The sequence below is a fragment of the Onychostoma macrolepis genome, chromosome 05 (genome assembly GCF_012432095.1).
Source record: "Onychostoma macrolepis isolate SWU-2019 chromosome 05, ASM1243209v1, whole genome shotgun sequence".
NCBI lineage: Eukaryota > Metazoa > Chordata > Actinopteri > Cypriniformes > Cyprinidae > Onychostoma > Onychostoma macrolepis.
The window spans coordinates 22,241,410-22,259,402 of record NC_081159.1 but is presented as its reverse complement, the minus strand read 5'-3'; the positions used below and the strand labels follow the sequence as shown (position 1 = coordinate 22,259,402).

Here is a 17,993-nt window from a genome sequence, read left to right as displayed (position 1 = left end):
TTTTAGACTGAATACCTACAAAGAGCTGTCAAAGGACAGATGTTATGAAACAGCTTGCAATTAAAAATACATATAATAATAGACATGCATTAATATTAAACATGCATCCTTTGGCAGAATTCCCATGGCTTTTTTCACACACCATTCAAAACACAATTTGGTGAGAAACTGTTAAAAAGTTTTCTTTCATGTTCCATGGCTTGTGTGTTTCTTGTACATTATGTATTATTTACTTATTGACTGATGGTATGCTGAAAAAAGTAGGCACTTGGGGATATGTTGCAACACATCCAAGTGCATTGCTTTAAAACAACATGTGCTTATATTTCAATAACCAATTTTTGGCTTGGATAAAATCATATGGGTACAAAGAATTGTTTGACTGGTGAAAATGACTCTATATTTGAAACCAATTGAAAGCAGCAGGTAGTAAGTGAATGCGATGTGTATGTTGACCGTGTGATGGATTACAGCCTGACAATGTTCACATGCACTACAAGATAATGCTGTCAATCAAAACAATACTTGTTAAGCATAAGACACTAGAACAGTAGTTTATATCAGGAACTTATGATATTCTGCAAAATAAAACTGACATTACAGACAATCCGAATAATATATACAGAAGAACAATACAATCTTAACAATAAGACTTGTGTATTTATATCAAAAAGTACATTGTTTGGAGGTATGTAGATGAAAACTAGCACCAGAAATATTTATCAGTCCACTTCGTCAGGAACCACTGTTATTGTGATTTCTTCATTAGCACGTCGCACCACCAAAGAAAGAACTTTGTTTGACTGCACAGCCTGACTCACGTTCTCTGTAGAATGCACTGGTTGTCCGTTAATGCTGATTATCACATCTTGGTTGAGCAAGCCAGCGCTACAAAACAAATTGCAATATGTGAAATGTTGTGATACCCTTCGTTATTATTCTTGTATTGTGAGTGTTAATTGCAACAGTTAACTGATCAGGCTTTGGATCTAAAATAAGAAAGCAATAGAAAGTCCAGGGTGTTTGTCTTTAATTATCTGTAGCTTGTTATACATTATGTGGTACATTATATTAATATAATTAAAAATATGTTTATTAAACAGAGTTTTTCTTACAAACTCATGTGATTTGATAAAATACATGACGAAATTTAATCACATATGGGTAACGGAAAAATTACTTCAAGCTACACGTGACAATTAATGAGAATAATACAACACTTCTACTTGAATGTCACTATCAATCACTACTGAGTGTTTGTAATAACTTCTGACTGCGATCCAATGTGGATTTTTGGCAAATGATGAGGCAGAAATATGTTGTTAGTAACATTCTAGAAGACTTTTATCTGGAAGATACACAGTTATAACTTCTGTGGGGCATGAAGAAAAAGTAAAAAGTAAAAAGTAGTGTAACTAATTAATGTTGCCAGAAAGTAATAAGTAAAGAAACAACATTACTTTAGAAAGGAGTAACTAGTAATGAGTAATATATTGCATTCTTTGAGTAACTAGCCCAACACTGGTCCTTTTATTATTGCTTGGACAAAATGCTGCACGTTTCTTTGTGAAATTGAAATATAACACTATAATTATATATTAATATAGCACTTGCATATTATTGCTCTTTTGTTGGTTTTAATTACTTCTATTGTCCTCATTTGTATGTTGCTTTGGATAAAAGTGTCTGCTAATAACAAAATGTAAATATAATGTAAATGTAAATAACAAAACTAAATTTAAATTTTAAAACAAACCCCAAATCAAATATATAAGTAACACAAATAAAAGAAATCTCTTCATATACATGAAACAAGGCTTTGTCTGTGCTCTTTCCATTTAAAATTAGAGGCAACCACTGCATTTTAATCATGATCCAAACAAAGATGCTGCATACATGCAACATGAGCAGTTTTTAATCTAAATTAGATTGTATAATTTCGAAATTTGAAGCAAAAACAGAATAGTCTGACTTCAGTTTTGTGAAACTATACATAAAAAAATATCTGCATAAAACAGAAACAGCAGATGAGCTGAATGAGACGCAGATTCAGTCTCTGCCAGCAGGTGGCGCTTAAAGCGTTTCCTTGGTTTTCGCTGTAAACAAAGCAGCGCTGCACTTATGAACTTTAATATGCATTATACAGAAGCAAGATGAAAAGAAAAAATACCATCGGAACTTTTCTAAAGACAGTAAGTTCCCCTCAGACATACATTCATATAAACTCCTACCCCTAATTGAATCGCGATTTGTTTAGCATTTGAATCGATTTTCAATCGGCTCGCGGTTAATCGTTACATCATCCCTATTTGGTTACCAACATTCTATTATGTTTCACAGAAGAAATTACCGTAAGTCATATAGGTTTGGAATGATATGAGGGTGGGAAAATGACCATTTTCATATTTAGGTGAACTACCTCTTAAAGTTTCTAATGGCAGATATACAAAAAACAAACAAAAACAAAATACCACAGGAGGAATGTCATTATAGGACAGAGGTGCTACAGGAAAAATATATCCATTGGGCAAATATGTAACGTTAAAGGTCTTTATGGCATACGAAGAGGATATAAATCTTGATCTGACTGAAGGTTATGATAGTACGAAAGGAGCCTCTGGGCCTAGATGAGTGAAGAAAGAGGTGTGGTTGGGGTTAATCGGGAGGTGTAAGAGGAGGTGCAGGCAAATCCCTTTACCTGAAGGCAGCTGTCCCTTGAATAACCTCATACACGTACACCCCTGCACTCACGTCTGGGAAGTTTCTCTCCTTCTCTCTGAGCTCCCTAATCAAACTGATGAAAGAAACATGATAATTAAAAAAAAAAAAAAACAATATAAATGTATCTTTATATCTTAATAAAAGCATATTTGAAAAGAAGAAAAAAATCAAACTTACGCAGCTGAAAGTTGAAGCATTCGCACTCCCATATATCTCTTTTTAGTCAGCATTCTTCCTGAAATGTAAGAAAACAGCTACTTAAATCAATCAAGATTAAAACAAATAAACAGTTCAAAAGAAGTTTGCAAACCTTTTCTTTGTCTGTCATAAGAGTCCGCAAGGAACTGGCGTATGCGGTCCGAGGGAATGGCAAAAGATATTCCTGGTGTAACCTTCAACGTGTTTATGCCAATGACATCCCCGTCCTTGAAACCGCAAACAGGGAGCATAATATTGAAATGCACTGCAATGAATGAACAGCTACCTTGAGACACACAAGGGATGGTGATCACTGGGTGTACTGGGTTTAATTTAATAATTAAGAGTAATAGGGAATATTGAGGTCATTATTTAAACAAATACAATGTAAGATGTTTGTATGTACATAGTTATACATACATACCATTAATAAAGCCATATCAAATTGAAATACAGCTTTTTTGCTTATACTATTGCATTGTTTAATTCCAGTTTTATGGTGCGTCTGTGCAATGCTTTTTACATATTTTCAAGTATCTATTGTGCACTTTAAATGGAAATAATTTTTATTGCACAGCCAGATGCATGCTTGAGCCTGAGGCTCCTTCAACACATGTTGTGTTTTCCTTTACAAAGATCAATAGAATAATATAAACCACTGCAGGTAATTTGCCCAGGGTATACTAAATTTCCAGATGGAAGCAGACATAGAAACAGTAGACACTTCACAGTAAGGAACCATGAATACCAAAATTGAATGTTGCACAAATAAAAACAAGAGTTATAACCTTGGGGGAAGTTTTCTGGAAACAAATAGGGATAAACAAATCAGTAGCAGCTGAGACAGAGAGAATTATATTCAAAATATACTTAATGTCAAATATGAGACAGGAGAATAAAATGTTCTTACCAAGTTTACAAGAGGTCCTCCAGAGTTTCCATACTGTGAAAGAAAACATTAACATTCTATTCATATTCATGGACACACAGCTAAACTATCTATATTGATAGTGTCTATATGTAGAACGGTTACATTTATAATGGCATCTGTTTGAATATACTCCATATCAGAGTTCTGCAGGCCAAGTTCATGACCTCCTCGGTGGGTAGTGCTGATGATACCAGTGGTTACTGTGTTTTGAAGAGAAAACGGGCTTCCCACAGCCACTACAAACTCTCCTGGTCTCAGTTCTGATGAACGACCAAGTAAAAGCACTGGCAGGGGAGTCTGTTTAAAACAAAGAGACATTGTGTATTTCATTCATTCCTGCAATATTTTACCAACTTCCTGGTTTTTAAGTTGTTTTGACCAACAAAACAGTTTTATGCACAATTAAAAATAGGCTATTTATATAATTAATGTTTCTACTCCAAACACATGTCCAGATATAACAGTTTAAATGATGGCTGTCATAAAATATTTTGAGGAAGCACCCCAAACAATCTGTTAACTTTTCTGTTAATCTTTTAACAGAATAATAATAATAAAAAAGCATTATTTCAGCCAGTTACTGTTAACTAAAAACGATAAAAATAAAATATTAAAATGAAATGAAAAACATGAAAATTAGAAATGTGGCTTTGGAAACTAACTGAAAAAAAAAAAAAGTTGAAGTAGTCTACTAAAAATACTAAAAGTTAAATAGAAATGTTAGTTACAAAAAAGAATTAAAAAATCCAAATGAAAACTGAAAATATAAAAATAAAAACTAATTCAAAATATTAATATAACTCTCTGTCTCTATATATATATTTCAATTCAATTCAGTTCAATTCAATTAAGCTTTATTAGCATGACTGTGTAACACAATGTTGCCAAAGCATTAACATATATATATAACAACAACAACATAAATAACAACATAAATAATAATAAATAAAATCTAAATAAATGAAAAGATAAAGTAAGTCAGTTTCGAGTTAATCATGTTTAACATCTAACATTGTGAATGGTTAATACATATTTTGCAGCTAGTGCAGCTGTGTTATATCTGTATTTACTAATACTGTATATATATTATAGAGAGAGAGAGAGATTATGCTGATTCAAGCATACATCAAATAGACATTTGTAATGTACTATTTATGATTTTAGCTATATATTTTAGCTATAACATCTCAATCAAATAATTAATTACTTTCCTGAAGTGAATGTAACGTCTGGTGACATGTTGTTCATAAGCTGTGTGACATATCTGACCCTGGACCACAAAACCAGTCTTAAGTGTCAATTTTTCAAGAATAAATAAGCTTTCCATTGATGTATGGTGTGTTAGGATCGGACAATATTTGGCCGAGATACAACTATTTGAAAATCTGGAATCTGAGGGTGCAAAAAAATCCAAATACTGAGAAAATCGCCTTTAAAGTTGTCCATTTAACTTAATTAAAAGTTAAGTTCTTAGCAATGCATATTACTAATCAAAAATGAAGTTTTGATATATTTACGGTAATAAATTTACAAAATATCTTCATGGAACATAATCTTTACTTAATATCCTAATGATTTTTGGCATAAAAGAAAAATCGATCATTTTGACCCATACAATGTATTTTTGGCTATTGCTAGAAATGTACCCCAGCGACTTAAGACTGGTTTTGTGGTCCAGGGTCACATATTTCCACGGTTGAATCTCTGACAGTATTGGAAATACAGTTCAGCATGTTGGTAAGTTGAACTGTATCTTTTAACATTTAATATATCTTCTGACCTTCATCACTTTTCGTGCTGTAAATAGGTAGTTGCAAAGTGGAAAGTCTGTTGGTTTGTGAGCGCTCTGTGACAGCGTTTGAAATTGGCAACTACAGCGATAACATTTACTAACAGTTTGTTAGTGAGCAACTTTTTAATCGGAAATAACCCTTTTAATACTCGCCTTTTTCCACAAACAACTCATCGTGATCTCCAACTCAAAATCACCAGGCCACTAGTCTTTTTCAGAGAAAAACAACTTGACTATCTTCTGTGCTGTCACCTTTTTTGAACAGTCTAATAAGTTTCCTTGAAATGTTTGAAACCAGCAGCCAGTCTGTGCCTGAGCTTGCCTCTGCCTGCCTGTGCTCTGTAGGGTGCATTTTTATGACTTCAGGCTGATGCACCAGGCTTGATTACCGGGGCTTCTGGAGCAGGACGCCTTTACACTCTGTCCCAACCTTGACTCTGCAGGCTACTGCTGGGGGGCTGAGCACTGCAAAATAACAGATTGCCATCTGCCTCCCCAGCACTTCTTCTCCACTTTTCTCCTCCTTTTTGAAACCACAGGCAGCCATACACAGTCTGGGACTGAATTAAAGTGATTACCAATCATTGTGCTACATGCTGTTGCTATGGTCTGGGTTATGGCGAGACGTTATTGTTGTTGGCAGAGGATGCTCTATGCTGCTGATCAAACCTTGTCTTTACAGATGGTCTCAGGAGTTAGGTGGTTCTAAATCAGTCTGAAAGGACTTTTTTTTTTACTCTTAGGGGTGTTTTGTATTTCTGCCAGGAGATATTTCAGGGCCTTGTGCTGGTACTGTTTACAAAGGCAGACTGTCAGTGGCAAATAGACATGTTATCTTGCATGGTCACAAGTGCACAGCGAAAATAGGTGGAAAGTTGGAATTTGTAAGACCTCTCCTGAGAAAATCAGAAAACAAATTAACCATGTCAAGAAGCAGAATCAAATTTTTGGTGGCACAAGCCCTTGCTGACTCCAGAAACATCTGCTGGACTGCCTCCCCAAGATTAATTTACTTCCAGCAGCTGTGAAGCTAGTCGCTGATGATAAACCAGTGTATCTGAGCAGTAAAATGCAAAGACAACATTTTTACCATGCAACAAAAGGTATTTTGAATATGCACTTAAGACCTCTGGAGGCTAGTTTTTGTCATTGGTTAAGTCATTTCTCCATGTCCTCTGACCAGGTTTTGGACATCTTGGCATACTTACCTCTGAGTCGATCTTAATGAGAGCAATGTCTAATTTTTGATCCACATCTTTGATTGTGGCATCGTAGAGCATGCCATTTTTCAGCTCCACTTTGATATGTTGCTTATTGGTCAGTACATGTGCATTGGTGACAATCCACCCGTCCTCTGACACTATAAACCCTGAACCACTGGAAACAGGGACGTCTTGGTTGGAAAATGGTAGTCTGGAAGGAAACATTGGGGAAATAGTTCCTTGGTGTATGAGTTCATAAAAAATGAGTTTGTTGAGAGATTTCTAGGTTTTGAAGCACAACATTTTTACAGGCAAATTCCAACTTCTTGTCTGCACTTTTAAACATTCTGTTCATCAAAGAATCCTAAACAATGTATCACGGTATCTATTTTTAACATAATAACAATAAAAAATGTTTCTTGAGCACCAAATCAGCATATTAGAATCATAGAAGGACCATGTGACACTCAATACTGGAGTATCAGTTGAAAATTTAGCTATATGCCATTACAGGAATAAATTACAATAAATTAAAATCTATTAAAATTGAAAACAGTTGCTTTAATAATTTTTTACAATCTTACTGTTTCAAATAAATGCAGTCTTGGTGAGCACAAGATTGTGTATAACATCCTTTTTTAAACTGTGCTATGAAATGTAACATTGTAAATGTTTAGTGATGATGACACTGTGCATATTTTGTCACATAATTATATACTAGAGTTTAATTTATGCACAATGCAATAACAGTTATCTTGTAACACACAGAAATTCCAATCCAAACAGCAGTGTTTACATACTTATTCTACTCTCATTTTTGAACCTCAGTCTAAACAAGCAAGCAAAAACTATTATGTTGTCATAATTTAATCACATATTGAGAGTTCATTCTGTGCCAGCTAAGAATACCAAGCATTATAACCAGCATGTCACTCTGTGCTCAGCATCTAAACAACCAACACCATCTGTCCTTACCTACTAAACAGTTCTAGATGGACCACTGCAGGGGCAATCTTATCCACCACATCTGCTATGAAGTTAAATTTATAGCGCATGCTGCTTGGATTTCGAGAGCCTATCAGAACAAAGAGATCAGATAAAAACAACACAAATTACTTTAGAAAGTATTGCCTGTATTTAAATAGAGACCAAGCCAAAAAACATGTGCACAAAACCATGGGTTGACAACTTTGCTTGATCAATGTCACAATGTTGCTCTTCAACATGTTGCACATCAACAATAGTAACGTGTGGGCACAAGCTATGAGTAAAGCAAACAGCCCTGTGGAGCTCTTTTCTTCACCCTGCTACCTGAAGGCACTGGGGGAGAACTTGTCACACAGTCTCTGCATAAATTGATGTTACATGCTTATCTCCAAGTCTGTGGCAGCTGACAGCAGCCTTGCTCCTCTGAGAGAAAGTCAGGGTCCCGACATTGCATGTGCAGGTTTCCCTGGGGTGAACCACAACAGGTAAACACAAAAGATATTTCTATAATGAGAAATGAGAAATCATGACAGTAAACCAGATGCAGCGCCATAAAAACTTAATAAATCTTAATAAATTAAGATGGATCCATAGCCTCCTGAAAATAGTGACTTGTGAATGTACAACAGCGCGAATTAATGGGGCCAAGCCCTCTACTATTGATGCTTGGAAGTGTTTTTTTCTTTAACATACTTGATTATATAAAGGAATGACTTGTTTTGTTTTTTCTTTTTTCCCCTCCCTCTCTCTCTCCCTTTTGACTGGACTCTTAAAGTATTGATTATATGCCTGTTTTTTTTTTTTTTTGAATGGATGATGTGTGTAAAAAACAATAAAAAGGTGAGAACAAAAAATTAAGACGTCATTGTTTAAATCATATTCTCTCTTACTTTTCTGTCAAAGAAATCTGATGCTACATATATGCAAATATGTGATGGATGTGGATAAAGGTTATGTAATCCACATGTTACCACTTGACGAAATCATTGTTCCCTTGAGTATTTTTTGCATACTGAGTTCACTTGACATTTGTGTTTTCCAGCCCTTTTGGGACCCCTGACTTTGGAAAGGCATAGCTGACAGAACATGCCACATGGTTTTTATAGATAGATCATATATCCCAAGGCATAACTGTCAAAACGAAATAAATTTGAACCTCTTGGCCAGAAGCCAGGGAACATTTGTGTGCATACAGCATATATATATATATATATATATATGTGTATGTATGTATATAAAAATATGTTAATGCTTGTATAAATATGCAAATAAAAATATATGGAGTTGAATATATATTTATGTGTGTGTCATTTTTAATATAAGTGTATTTCTTGTTGCAAATTTTTCAAACATTTACATATTTTTCAATCAATAGTTCAGAGTTGCATTACATATGTTTTTTTTTTTTTTTAAATAATGTACTAATGTCTTTTGAAAACTCATATTATTTTCTTTCTTCTGTGTAAGATAAAAGTCAAAGTTGTTCTTTTCCATACAATGAAAATTAAAAGCCTCCCGGTTTTTATCCAAAATATCTTAAAATGTGTTCCGAAAACGAACGAAGCTTTTACGCGTTCGGGACGACATGGGGGTAAGCGATTAATGACAAAATTTAAATTTTGGGGTGGAGTAACCCTTTAATACTAACTTATTAATTTACATATACTTCTTGCCTTCTCTAAAATAACTGTTCTCATATCAGCTGGAATGATTCTGGTATCAGTGGATTGTGTAGATCTTAAACATTGATCATTGCCACTAGCACCACCTTCATTTATAGAAAACAATAAAAATGTTTTCTCAGTGCAGGACTATTTGTACTAACACTGTAAGGGGACCATTTGATACATGCATCTGTGTGTCAAATCATCAAGCTGTGAGAATGAGAAAAAAACGCAATATGATGACTTACATTATTGTTATAAATGAAGAAGCGTTGGAAATCACCCCATAGGTACTATGGCACGATAAAAAAGAAGGAATTTAAAAATATCAATAATAATCTCTTGTCCTGATAACATTTTTGGTAGCTATAGCAATATCATTCTAAGGTTTCAGTTCATTTACACAATCAATATGCTATGACGATACTGATGCTCAAAATGTGCTCCATGATTTAGCTTATAACAAGTGACAAAGAAGTAGTTGACATTAACAACTCTGCTTTCGCAATATGCAAAACTGCTGAATGCCAGCACTGACATGTGCTGAAATGAATGTTATCAAAGTTCCCTTGACATTGAAACAGATTTGAAATGCTGCACCTCTTTTACTGCAGAGGTTTGTGGCTTAAGTCATAAATCTATTATCACATAAATGCCTCCTCGTACTTTTTTATGAGGGGATTCGGTTGAATTTTGCATGAAGCTGTAAAGTTAAGCTGTACTCAATCATATCAGATATGATATGCCCCTTCAATGACTTTTTGATTTGCACCTCAGTATTGCTAAACTAAGTGTAGTATTTCAGTGATATCTGTGCTAGACATGGCATATGTGAAATATGATAAATATGCAAAAATCTGGTTTTAAGTGTGTAACTCCTGTAAAGCAGCAACTTAAAATAAAATAATAACATTCCTGTGTTGTGAAGATTTGTGAGTTACAGCTTAAAAACTCTCCATCAGGATAGAAAGAACTGGCTTTTGTTAAATAAAAGGAATTTGATCCTAATGGAAATTAGGAGGACAGTAAATTCATGAGAAATCAATAATTTGTTTTGATATAATTTTTTTGACTAGGGAAAGGAAAAAACATGATGATTAAGACATAGGCTGGGAGACCAGCTAAAGCCAGCTACTTCCAGCTTAAACCAGCTAAGACCAGGCAACCATCTTAGGCTGGTTTTAGCTGGTGTTTGCTGTTTTTTTTTTTTTTTTTCAGCAGGGTTTGCAAAACGTTATGGGCTGTTTTAGGACACTTTCTGTCAGTTCGTCAAATTACATTTGATACATTACTTTTAATTTAAATTGTTGCCTCTGCTGCAAGGAAAAAAATAAATAAAAAACAGCTACACCGTTTAGATTGTTATTAACTTCTGTCAAGTTGGCCAGATGTTATGAACACCAAAACAAACAGTTTTTCTTCCCTCACCGGTCTCGCAGGGGCCTCTCTGGATGAAAATGACAGCAGGTATGCCGCTCATCTCAGCCCGTCTGTTCTCCGCTTTCAGTCGACAGACACTGGGATATGTTCTCCCATCGCTGCCGCACACTGGCTCATGGGAGTCACACACGCACGCACCGCGCGCACTGCTGCGATATTCACAGGTCATTCCCTGACCGCAAACCGCATGTCCGCGATCCCCACAATACTCCCCCTCTCCCGCCGCACACACCGTGCAGCAGTCACATCTGTCCTTCACCACGCCGAAATAACAAGACTCTAGAGCAGATGAGCAGCGGGACAGGTCGCACACATTTGGGCACGTAGTTTGTCTCTTCCGCAGGTCACGCGCCTGCAACCAAGAGGCCATGAGAACACAGGTCAGCAGTCTCCACATGATGAACAATAATCTCACCAATCGATGTAAGGACCGATGGAATTTCAGTTTAAAGTAAACTTCCCTTTAACAAAATCAACAGATGTCCCCTTGCTTATCCCTACAGTGAAAATGTTCAAGTTTAAAAACACCAGTTGCATATTGCTGAAATGTCATAATGATGCTCAAGATGTGGCTCGTTGTACAGACACCTCTTTATGAATGGACAGCATGCTGGAACGCAGCTCTTCTGAGTTTGGATATAGTTTGAGGTCTTCACGAGAGGAATTAAGGGAGGAGCTCAAAGTTTACATGTCTCTGTGCAACCTGATCTCACAGAATTCAGTGTAATGTTCACGGACTTAATTAACCCTGAATCTGTGGTGGCATCACGGAATCGCCGAAAATGCCGTGCTGGGCTCACAGAAGGCATCAGCCGTGGTCCATGCACGGATTCACTGGTTCAACACCAGCGCTGCATCGGACCACGTAAAAAGAGTGACTCCGATGCAGTTATACTTTCACTGGAGTACCTGACCCCACCCCTACCCTAAACCTACCCAGTTATGAACAATAATGATGACGATAAATTATCGCGTCGGCATATTGAAAGTGTTGAACCAGTGGATCCGTGCGTGGAGCACGGCTGATGCCTGTCACGGACTTACATTGGTATCACTTCTGTGAGCCCATCACGGAGTTTTCGGCGATTCCGTGATGTCACCACAGATTCAGGGTTAATTAAGTCCGTGGTCATTACACGGAATTCTGTGAGATCATGTTGCTCTGTGTCTGTTAGTCCAACAACTCAGGTCATTACAATGAAGCGGTAATGATAAATGCAGTATAACGGAGCAGAACTTGCATTTAATACAGGCTATATATTGTGAAAAATAAGTGCTATATTGTGCTATGATGTTGCTGATTTATTTCATTGCGTGGATTATGCTTTGGAAGGGCTTCATTATGTTGTCTTTTATGATGTTGTAATTATGGCATCTTTTTCTTTAACAACTATATGTATTGTTACGGTCTAAAATGGGAAGACCGCAACAGAACTAAAAATGGTTGGTGGTGAGGCACTGTGCGACGGCAGAGAAAACGTCTCCAAACCCAGAAGAGGTACAATAACCCACACAGCCACGATAGTTCAGCAAAAAGAGAAGTTTTTATTTACCATCTAAACAGGAGTAACATTAAAGAGGGTATTAACTTCAGAAGGGGGTAAGGCCAAAATAACAAACATAAAAGAGCTAACTGTATAAACCAACTGACTAAACTTCAAAGAAAAGAAACCAAAATACAGCAGATTTAAACTAACTCCCTAAACTAACATAAACAGGAGAAAATAAGTAATACAAAACAAAATGGCACCCACCTTCCTACTAAACCCAAAACAAAAGACAAATTAAAGCTTAAAATTTATAATGGGCTACTGAAGTTAACACTCACTCCTCTGTAGATTAAGGATCAGTCTTAGCTGTAATCAACGACAGAAACTCTACTTCAACAATCTCAACACAATTGAGATAAAGGTACACCAAAGCACCAATTAGGGCTTCACAATAAAGTCTAAAGAGGAGTTCTCAGCCGTCGCACACCATCCAGCCACCACCAACTGCTGGTCTGAGTAGCAGCTGTAGTTTAAATACTCGCTCTCCTCTCCCATTCCCCAATCACTGCAGAGCTCTTAATTAGCCTCAGGTGGGAGATACAGGTTCTGCAGGGAGAGAGAGAGAGAGAGAAACAAGACATAGAGTTCACACAACAGAACCTTATGGCTCTGGACGTAACAGTATGCACACAAGCTGCATTTATTCAAAGTCAGTACAGTAAAAATAGTACTATTTCAAGTATTATTACAGTTTAACACATGCACACATACACACACACACATGCTGTATTTAATGATATATATAATGTATAATGTTATATATTGTCACGAATCCGGTTCGTGGCCTTCTGTCCGACTGCCACAAGAGGTCGCCTCTCCATCATATTGACTCTCACACCACACAGACTGTTACATGTCACTCCGGACTACAGTTCCCATCATCCATTGCACTGATTACACATACACAGCTGAATCCAATCAGACATGTTTTATAAGCCTTGGACTTCCTCTTTCAGATCGCTGAGTATTGTCTAGCGTTTATCACTCTCCCAGTGACAGCTACATTACGGTGCTCTTCCTTTCTGAGTCTAAATCTAGTTTATCGCCTGAGTCATTCGTATCTTTATCCTAGCCTGTGTATCTCGTTTCTTGTCTGATCTCTGCTTGCCCTGAAGTTTATAGCCTACCTTGGATCTCTCTTTAGTCTTGTCATTTTGTACTCTGTTTGCTCCTGCCTAGACTACTGCTCACGTTATCGGATTACTCCTCTTGTCAAGCCCTCTGGATATTGTTCGCCGATCGAAAATCAACTCTTGCCCTAGGATTACTCTTGTGTCTTGCCCGTGCCATACCCGTTTGCTGTTGTTTGACCCTGCCTGTGTTTTGACTATGTTTACTAATAAAAGCTTGCACTTGGATCCACTCACCTCATGTCTCGTCGGCTACGTAATATATATAATGTATAAAAGCATTTATTTATTATATACAATGTTTGTTTTTTAAAGGGGTCATCGGATTCCCATTTTCCACAAGTTGATATGATTCTTTAGGGTCTTAATTAAAAGTCTATAACATACTTTGGTTAAAATTTCTCAATGGTAGTGTAAAACAACACCCTTTTTACCCTGTCAAAATCAGCTCTGTTTTCAGCAAACAGTTTTAGTCCATGTTCCTTTAAATGCTAATGAGCTCTGTTCACCCCGCCCCTCTCGTGGGGTGATGGGCCGTTCTCATGAGACTGTTTACTTGCTAACTAGCACGTTAATAGGAAAGGTGATTTGCAAAGATTCATTAAAGAACCTTTTACTCATTTCTTCTGTAGGTGAGGCTGGATCACGAATGATTCGTGTGAACATAAACGCATTTAGCTAGATCGGGGGCGCATTCCCTTCAAAAACAAAGGTAAACCATTGTGTCTTCAGAGGCTCAGATGTTGGGAGTAAATGACGACTGCTATGTTCATTATTACATCCAACAACAAAACACCTCAATCGCTATAGGAGCCATTCTTGTCTACTCCTGCTCTGGCATAGAAACAATGGCGGAATGATGACAGCTCACTCAGGGCATGTCTACGGTAAAACGCTAGTGTCAATCAACAATCGTGGGAGGGGCCTGGGTCTGTGTGAGGTCACACAGACAGGCATCTGAGAATGGCTTTAAATGAGAAAGGGGAAACAATTTAACGAGAAAAAAAAACAAAAAACGCTGGATGGATCTTTATCATTACAGGCTGGTTGTGTACACACACTGCCAACACACATTTCAGTTCAAACAACTTGTAAAAGTGCATGTCGCATCCGATGACCCCTTTAACATTAAAAATGTCTTTGTATATTCAGTGTGTTCTTGCTATATACACATGCAAAAAACTATACATTGTGCAGTCTTCTTTTTGAGAAGAAAGCAAGAAGAATCTAACTTGAAAATTGATTGCATAACATCGCTGCATACATATGATTCAGACATATTGCTGTGCTTGTTTCATCCTTCTGTGCTACCTGACAGTTTATTCTTCATGAACACTCTTTGGCAGTGTTCCTGAAGAAAAGTTTGGCGTGTTCGTTTAACTCCTGCTGACATCTAAACAACTGCACTGTAAATGAGCGCAGAGAGATGTGTCCTACAGCAGCAACAAACTCCTGCCTCTGATCTTGTGTTTACAGCAGCATTTCACTTTGCCTCTCTCTTGCTCTGCCGACAGGGTGTGTGAATTGTGCTGACTCCAGATTTGATGTGGATGTTTTGTACTTCAAAAGAATTTTACACATGAATACTGCCAGTCTCCAGAGAAAACTCACCAGTAACCTGTCCATTAATCCCTGAGAGAAACAGGTAAAATCTTACACTATAAAAAATGCATTATCTCATAGCCTAAAACGTTCTTTCTGGGCAACATCTAAACTACCTGATTTTAAGATGTGAATGTAATTTAATATGAATAAATCAGCCTGACTGCATTAGGCACATTTGAGTTATATGTGATTTGCTTTCAGTGTCAGTAATAATGATGGACTGACTTCAGACACGTTACTTAATCATAAATCTTGCAGTCAGCCTTTTTTTCGTTCTTCAACCTATTTCATTCTGTCTTGTAGAAATCCACAGCGTTTTAAATGGAATACTCATAATTCATAAGCCTGTTAGAAAGACTGTGAATAAGCCTTGGGTCAATTTTCTAACTAGAAGTGTGCCAGTTTTAGAAGTCACAAACTGACTGAAAAAAAGTTTTTTTCTGGTTCAGGTTTCTTCACGGCTTTGGTGTAGTTTTCTTAGAGCTATTAATGTGCCAGGATTGGCCTGTGAACTGGATAAGTTAGCAGGGTGTCTATGTGTATACTGATGACATGTTAAAGGGGTCATGAACTGAGAAACCAAAATTCCCTTGATCTTTTGACATATAAGAGGTCACTGTACTATAAAAACATCCTGTAAGTTTCAGAACTCAACACTTTCTCGTTAATCTAAAAAGCTTAAAAGTTTATATTGAAGCCAGTCTGCCAAAACAACAGCTTGTGGAATGCACCACTATATGACGTAATAGTGTGGCTAAACACCGCCTCCGCAGAAGAAGATCAACGACTGCTTCTACAGCACTGTCAGGTTAGCCCCGCCCCGCCCACTGATTCGCGCATAGTGTTTACGAGAGAATCGAACGCACAGATCTACACAGAAACCAAACAATAAAGATGGCTCCGAATACAAAAAGACAGTGTGCAGTGCCAAGTTGTGGAAAAACAGTCTTTGCATTGCCTTCCTTCTGATTCCAACATTAGGAAAGAGTGGATGAACTATATTTTTAGTGAAGATCCAGACCGCATCAGTAAGAACTCGGTCCTTTGTTCACTTCATTTTACACCGGATTCTTTTATAAACAAGGCACAATTCGACACAGGATTTTCAGAAAGATTGAAACTGAAAGACGATGCTGTGTTGACTATATTGGATTTGACAGTAATGTCGCAACACACAAGTGTGAGTAAATGTTTTCATTACGTAGTCACTATTGCTTTGTCGGTTAAACAGATTGTTTGATATGAGTATTTATGTGTTTTTAAAATAAATCACTGCAACGACCATCTGTGAAGGACATAGGCTGTCAAACTATTAGCCAATCATAGCTCATAGCAGTGGGCGTTTACTTCTGAGTCTTCAATCCACTACACCAGGGCACCTCAAATCTGGACCTCGAGATCCACTTTTCTGCAGAGTTTAGCTGTAACCCTAATCAAACACACCTGAACATGCTAATCAGTGTCTTCAGGATCATTAGAAAATCACAGACAGGTGAGTTTGATTAGGGTTGGAGCTAAACTCTGCAGTGGATTGGACCTCCAGGGTAAGATTTGAGGAACCCTGCACTACACCTATTCAAACAGAGCATTCTGGTCAGGGGGGTTAAAAACAGGACAGAAAATAGCCTATTACTTCTAAATTATGTTTTTTGATGTAAAAATCTTGATAACATTATAAGTGGACCTCACAGAACAGTACAAAATAAAAAACAAAGGTAGTTCATGACACCTTTAAAGAACTATTGCAGATTTTCAGTGAAAAATCGCCATGTTTTTTATTTTATTTATTTATTTATTTTATCAATAACATTAGCAGAATAAAGTAAAATCAAGAATATCCTGCTGGGGGTATATTCTGTGATCATTTACTCTCCCTCATGTATGCACAGAGCTGGGTAGATTACTTACAAATTGTAATCCGTTACTGATTCCAGATTACATGACAAAAATTGTAGTCAGTAACATAATTCGTTACATTACACATTTTAGGTAATATAATCAATTACTTTTAGATTACTTTTGATTTAACTCGTTTATCACATTGATTTAAATAGCATTATCTTGTACCATAATGATGTAAAAAAAATGCAGAGTAAGAAAACTTGTTTCATTCATTGTAATTTACAACATGAAGTGCATTAAACATTATATTACATCAAGGTTTCCCAAACTAGGGTTCGTAAAGGAACTGCGGGGGGGTTGTGAGTTTAATGAAAAGCTGACAATTATTTAAATCATAAAAAGTTAAAATGAAAATAAATAATTTTAAAACAAACTCCCTTTCGAGGAAAGTTTCTTCACTCAGCGGCCATATTTGCAATGCCTCCGGGCAGCTCATACAAGACCTATCTCAATGAATGAGGGAATACTGAAATCTCAAAAACTGCTCGCTGAACTCACAATTAAATTCCATATGTCACATCAGCAACAAAAATCTGAAATTAATTGCCCCATGAATGTTGTTTCTTATGCTCAAATAGCGTTTAAAAAGCTTATTTTTCAAGCTAGACCAGCCAATGTGCATGCGGAGTCATAATGTGCGTATGACTGCGCATGTGCATTGACTGGTCTAGTCAGGGCTGCGTTTAGCCCCGACAAAACATTGCAAAACATTTTTTAAACGGAAACGGTGGTGCGTTGAACACCCTGTTCTGATGACTCAAGAGTTGCAACTATGGCAGCTGAGAAGGCCATTCTTTGTGTTCTTTTTGAAGAATTTTCGGAACCTGATGAAATCGGTATAAATACATGTTTAATACTGCAAAATACGCTC

General features: G+C 36.8%; 1 protein-coding gene across 1 annotated transcript; it reads right to left on the bottom strand.

Annotated features, from left to right (window-relative positions):
• Positions 1–128: 128 nt before the first annotated feature.
• Positions 129–11,562, bottom strand: htra4 (HtrA serine peptidase 4). Its single transcript, XM_058777054.1, has 9 exons — positions 10,924–11,562; positions 7,820–7,919; positions 6,851–7,055; positions 3,953–4,147; positions 3,830–3,862; positions 3,032–3,146; positions 2,899–2,956; positions 2,699–2,794; positions 129–888 (listed from the first exon to the last, which is right to left on the bottom strand). Exons 1-9 carry the CDS (start codon positions 11,330–11,332, stop codon positions 723–725), a joined length of 1,377 nt encoding a protein of 458 aa, XP_058633037.1. The 5' UTR covers positions 11,333–11,562; the 3' UTR covers positions 129–722.
• Between the last annotated feature and the right edge of the window lie 6,431 nt (positions 11,563–17,993).

What these genes read in the sequence shown, in the direction of transcription:
- htra4 (XM_058777054.1), bottom strand. Translation starts at nt 11,332, where the DNA reads ATGTGGAGACTGCTGACCTGTGTTCTCATGGCCTCTTGGTTGCAGGCG. An exon ending in GAGAGGCCCCTGCGAGACCG is followed by an intron (nt 7,920 to 10,923) that starts GTGAGGGAAGAA and finishes TTGTTCTGATAG; the next exon opens with GCTCTCGAAATCCAAGCAGC. An exon ending in ATGCTTCAACTTTCAGCTGC is followed by an intron (nt 2,795 to 2,898) that starts GTAAGTTTGATT and finishes TTCTTTCATCAG; the next exon opens with TTTGATTAGGGAGCTCAGAG.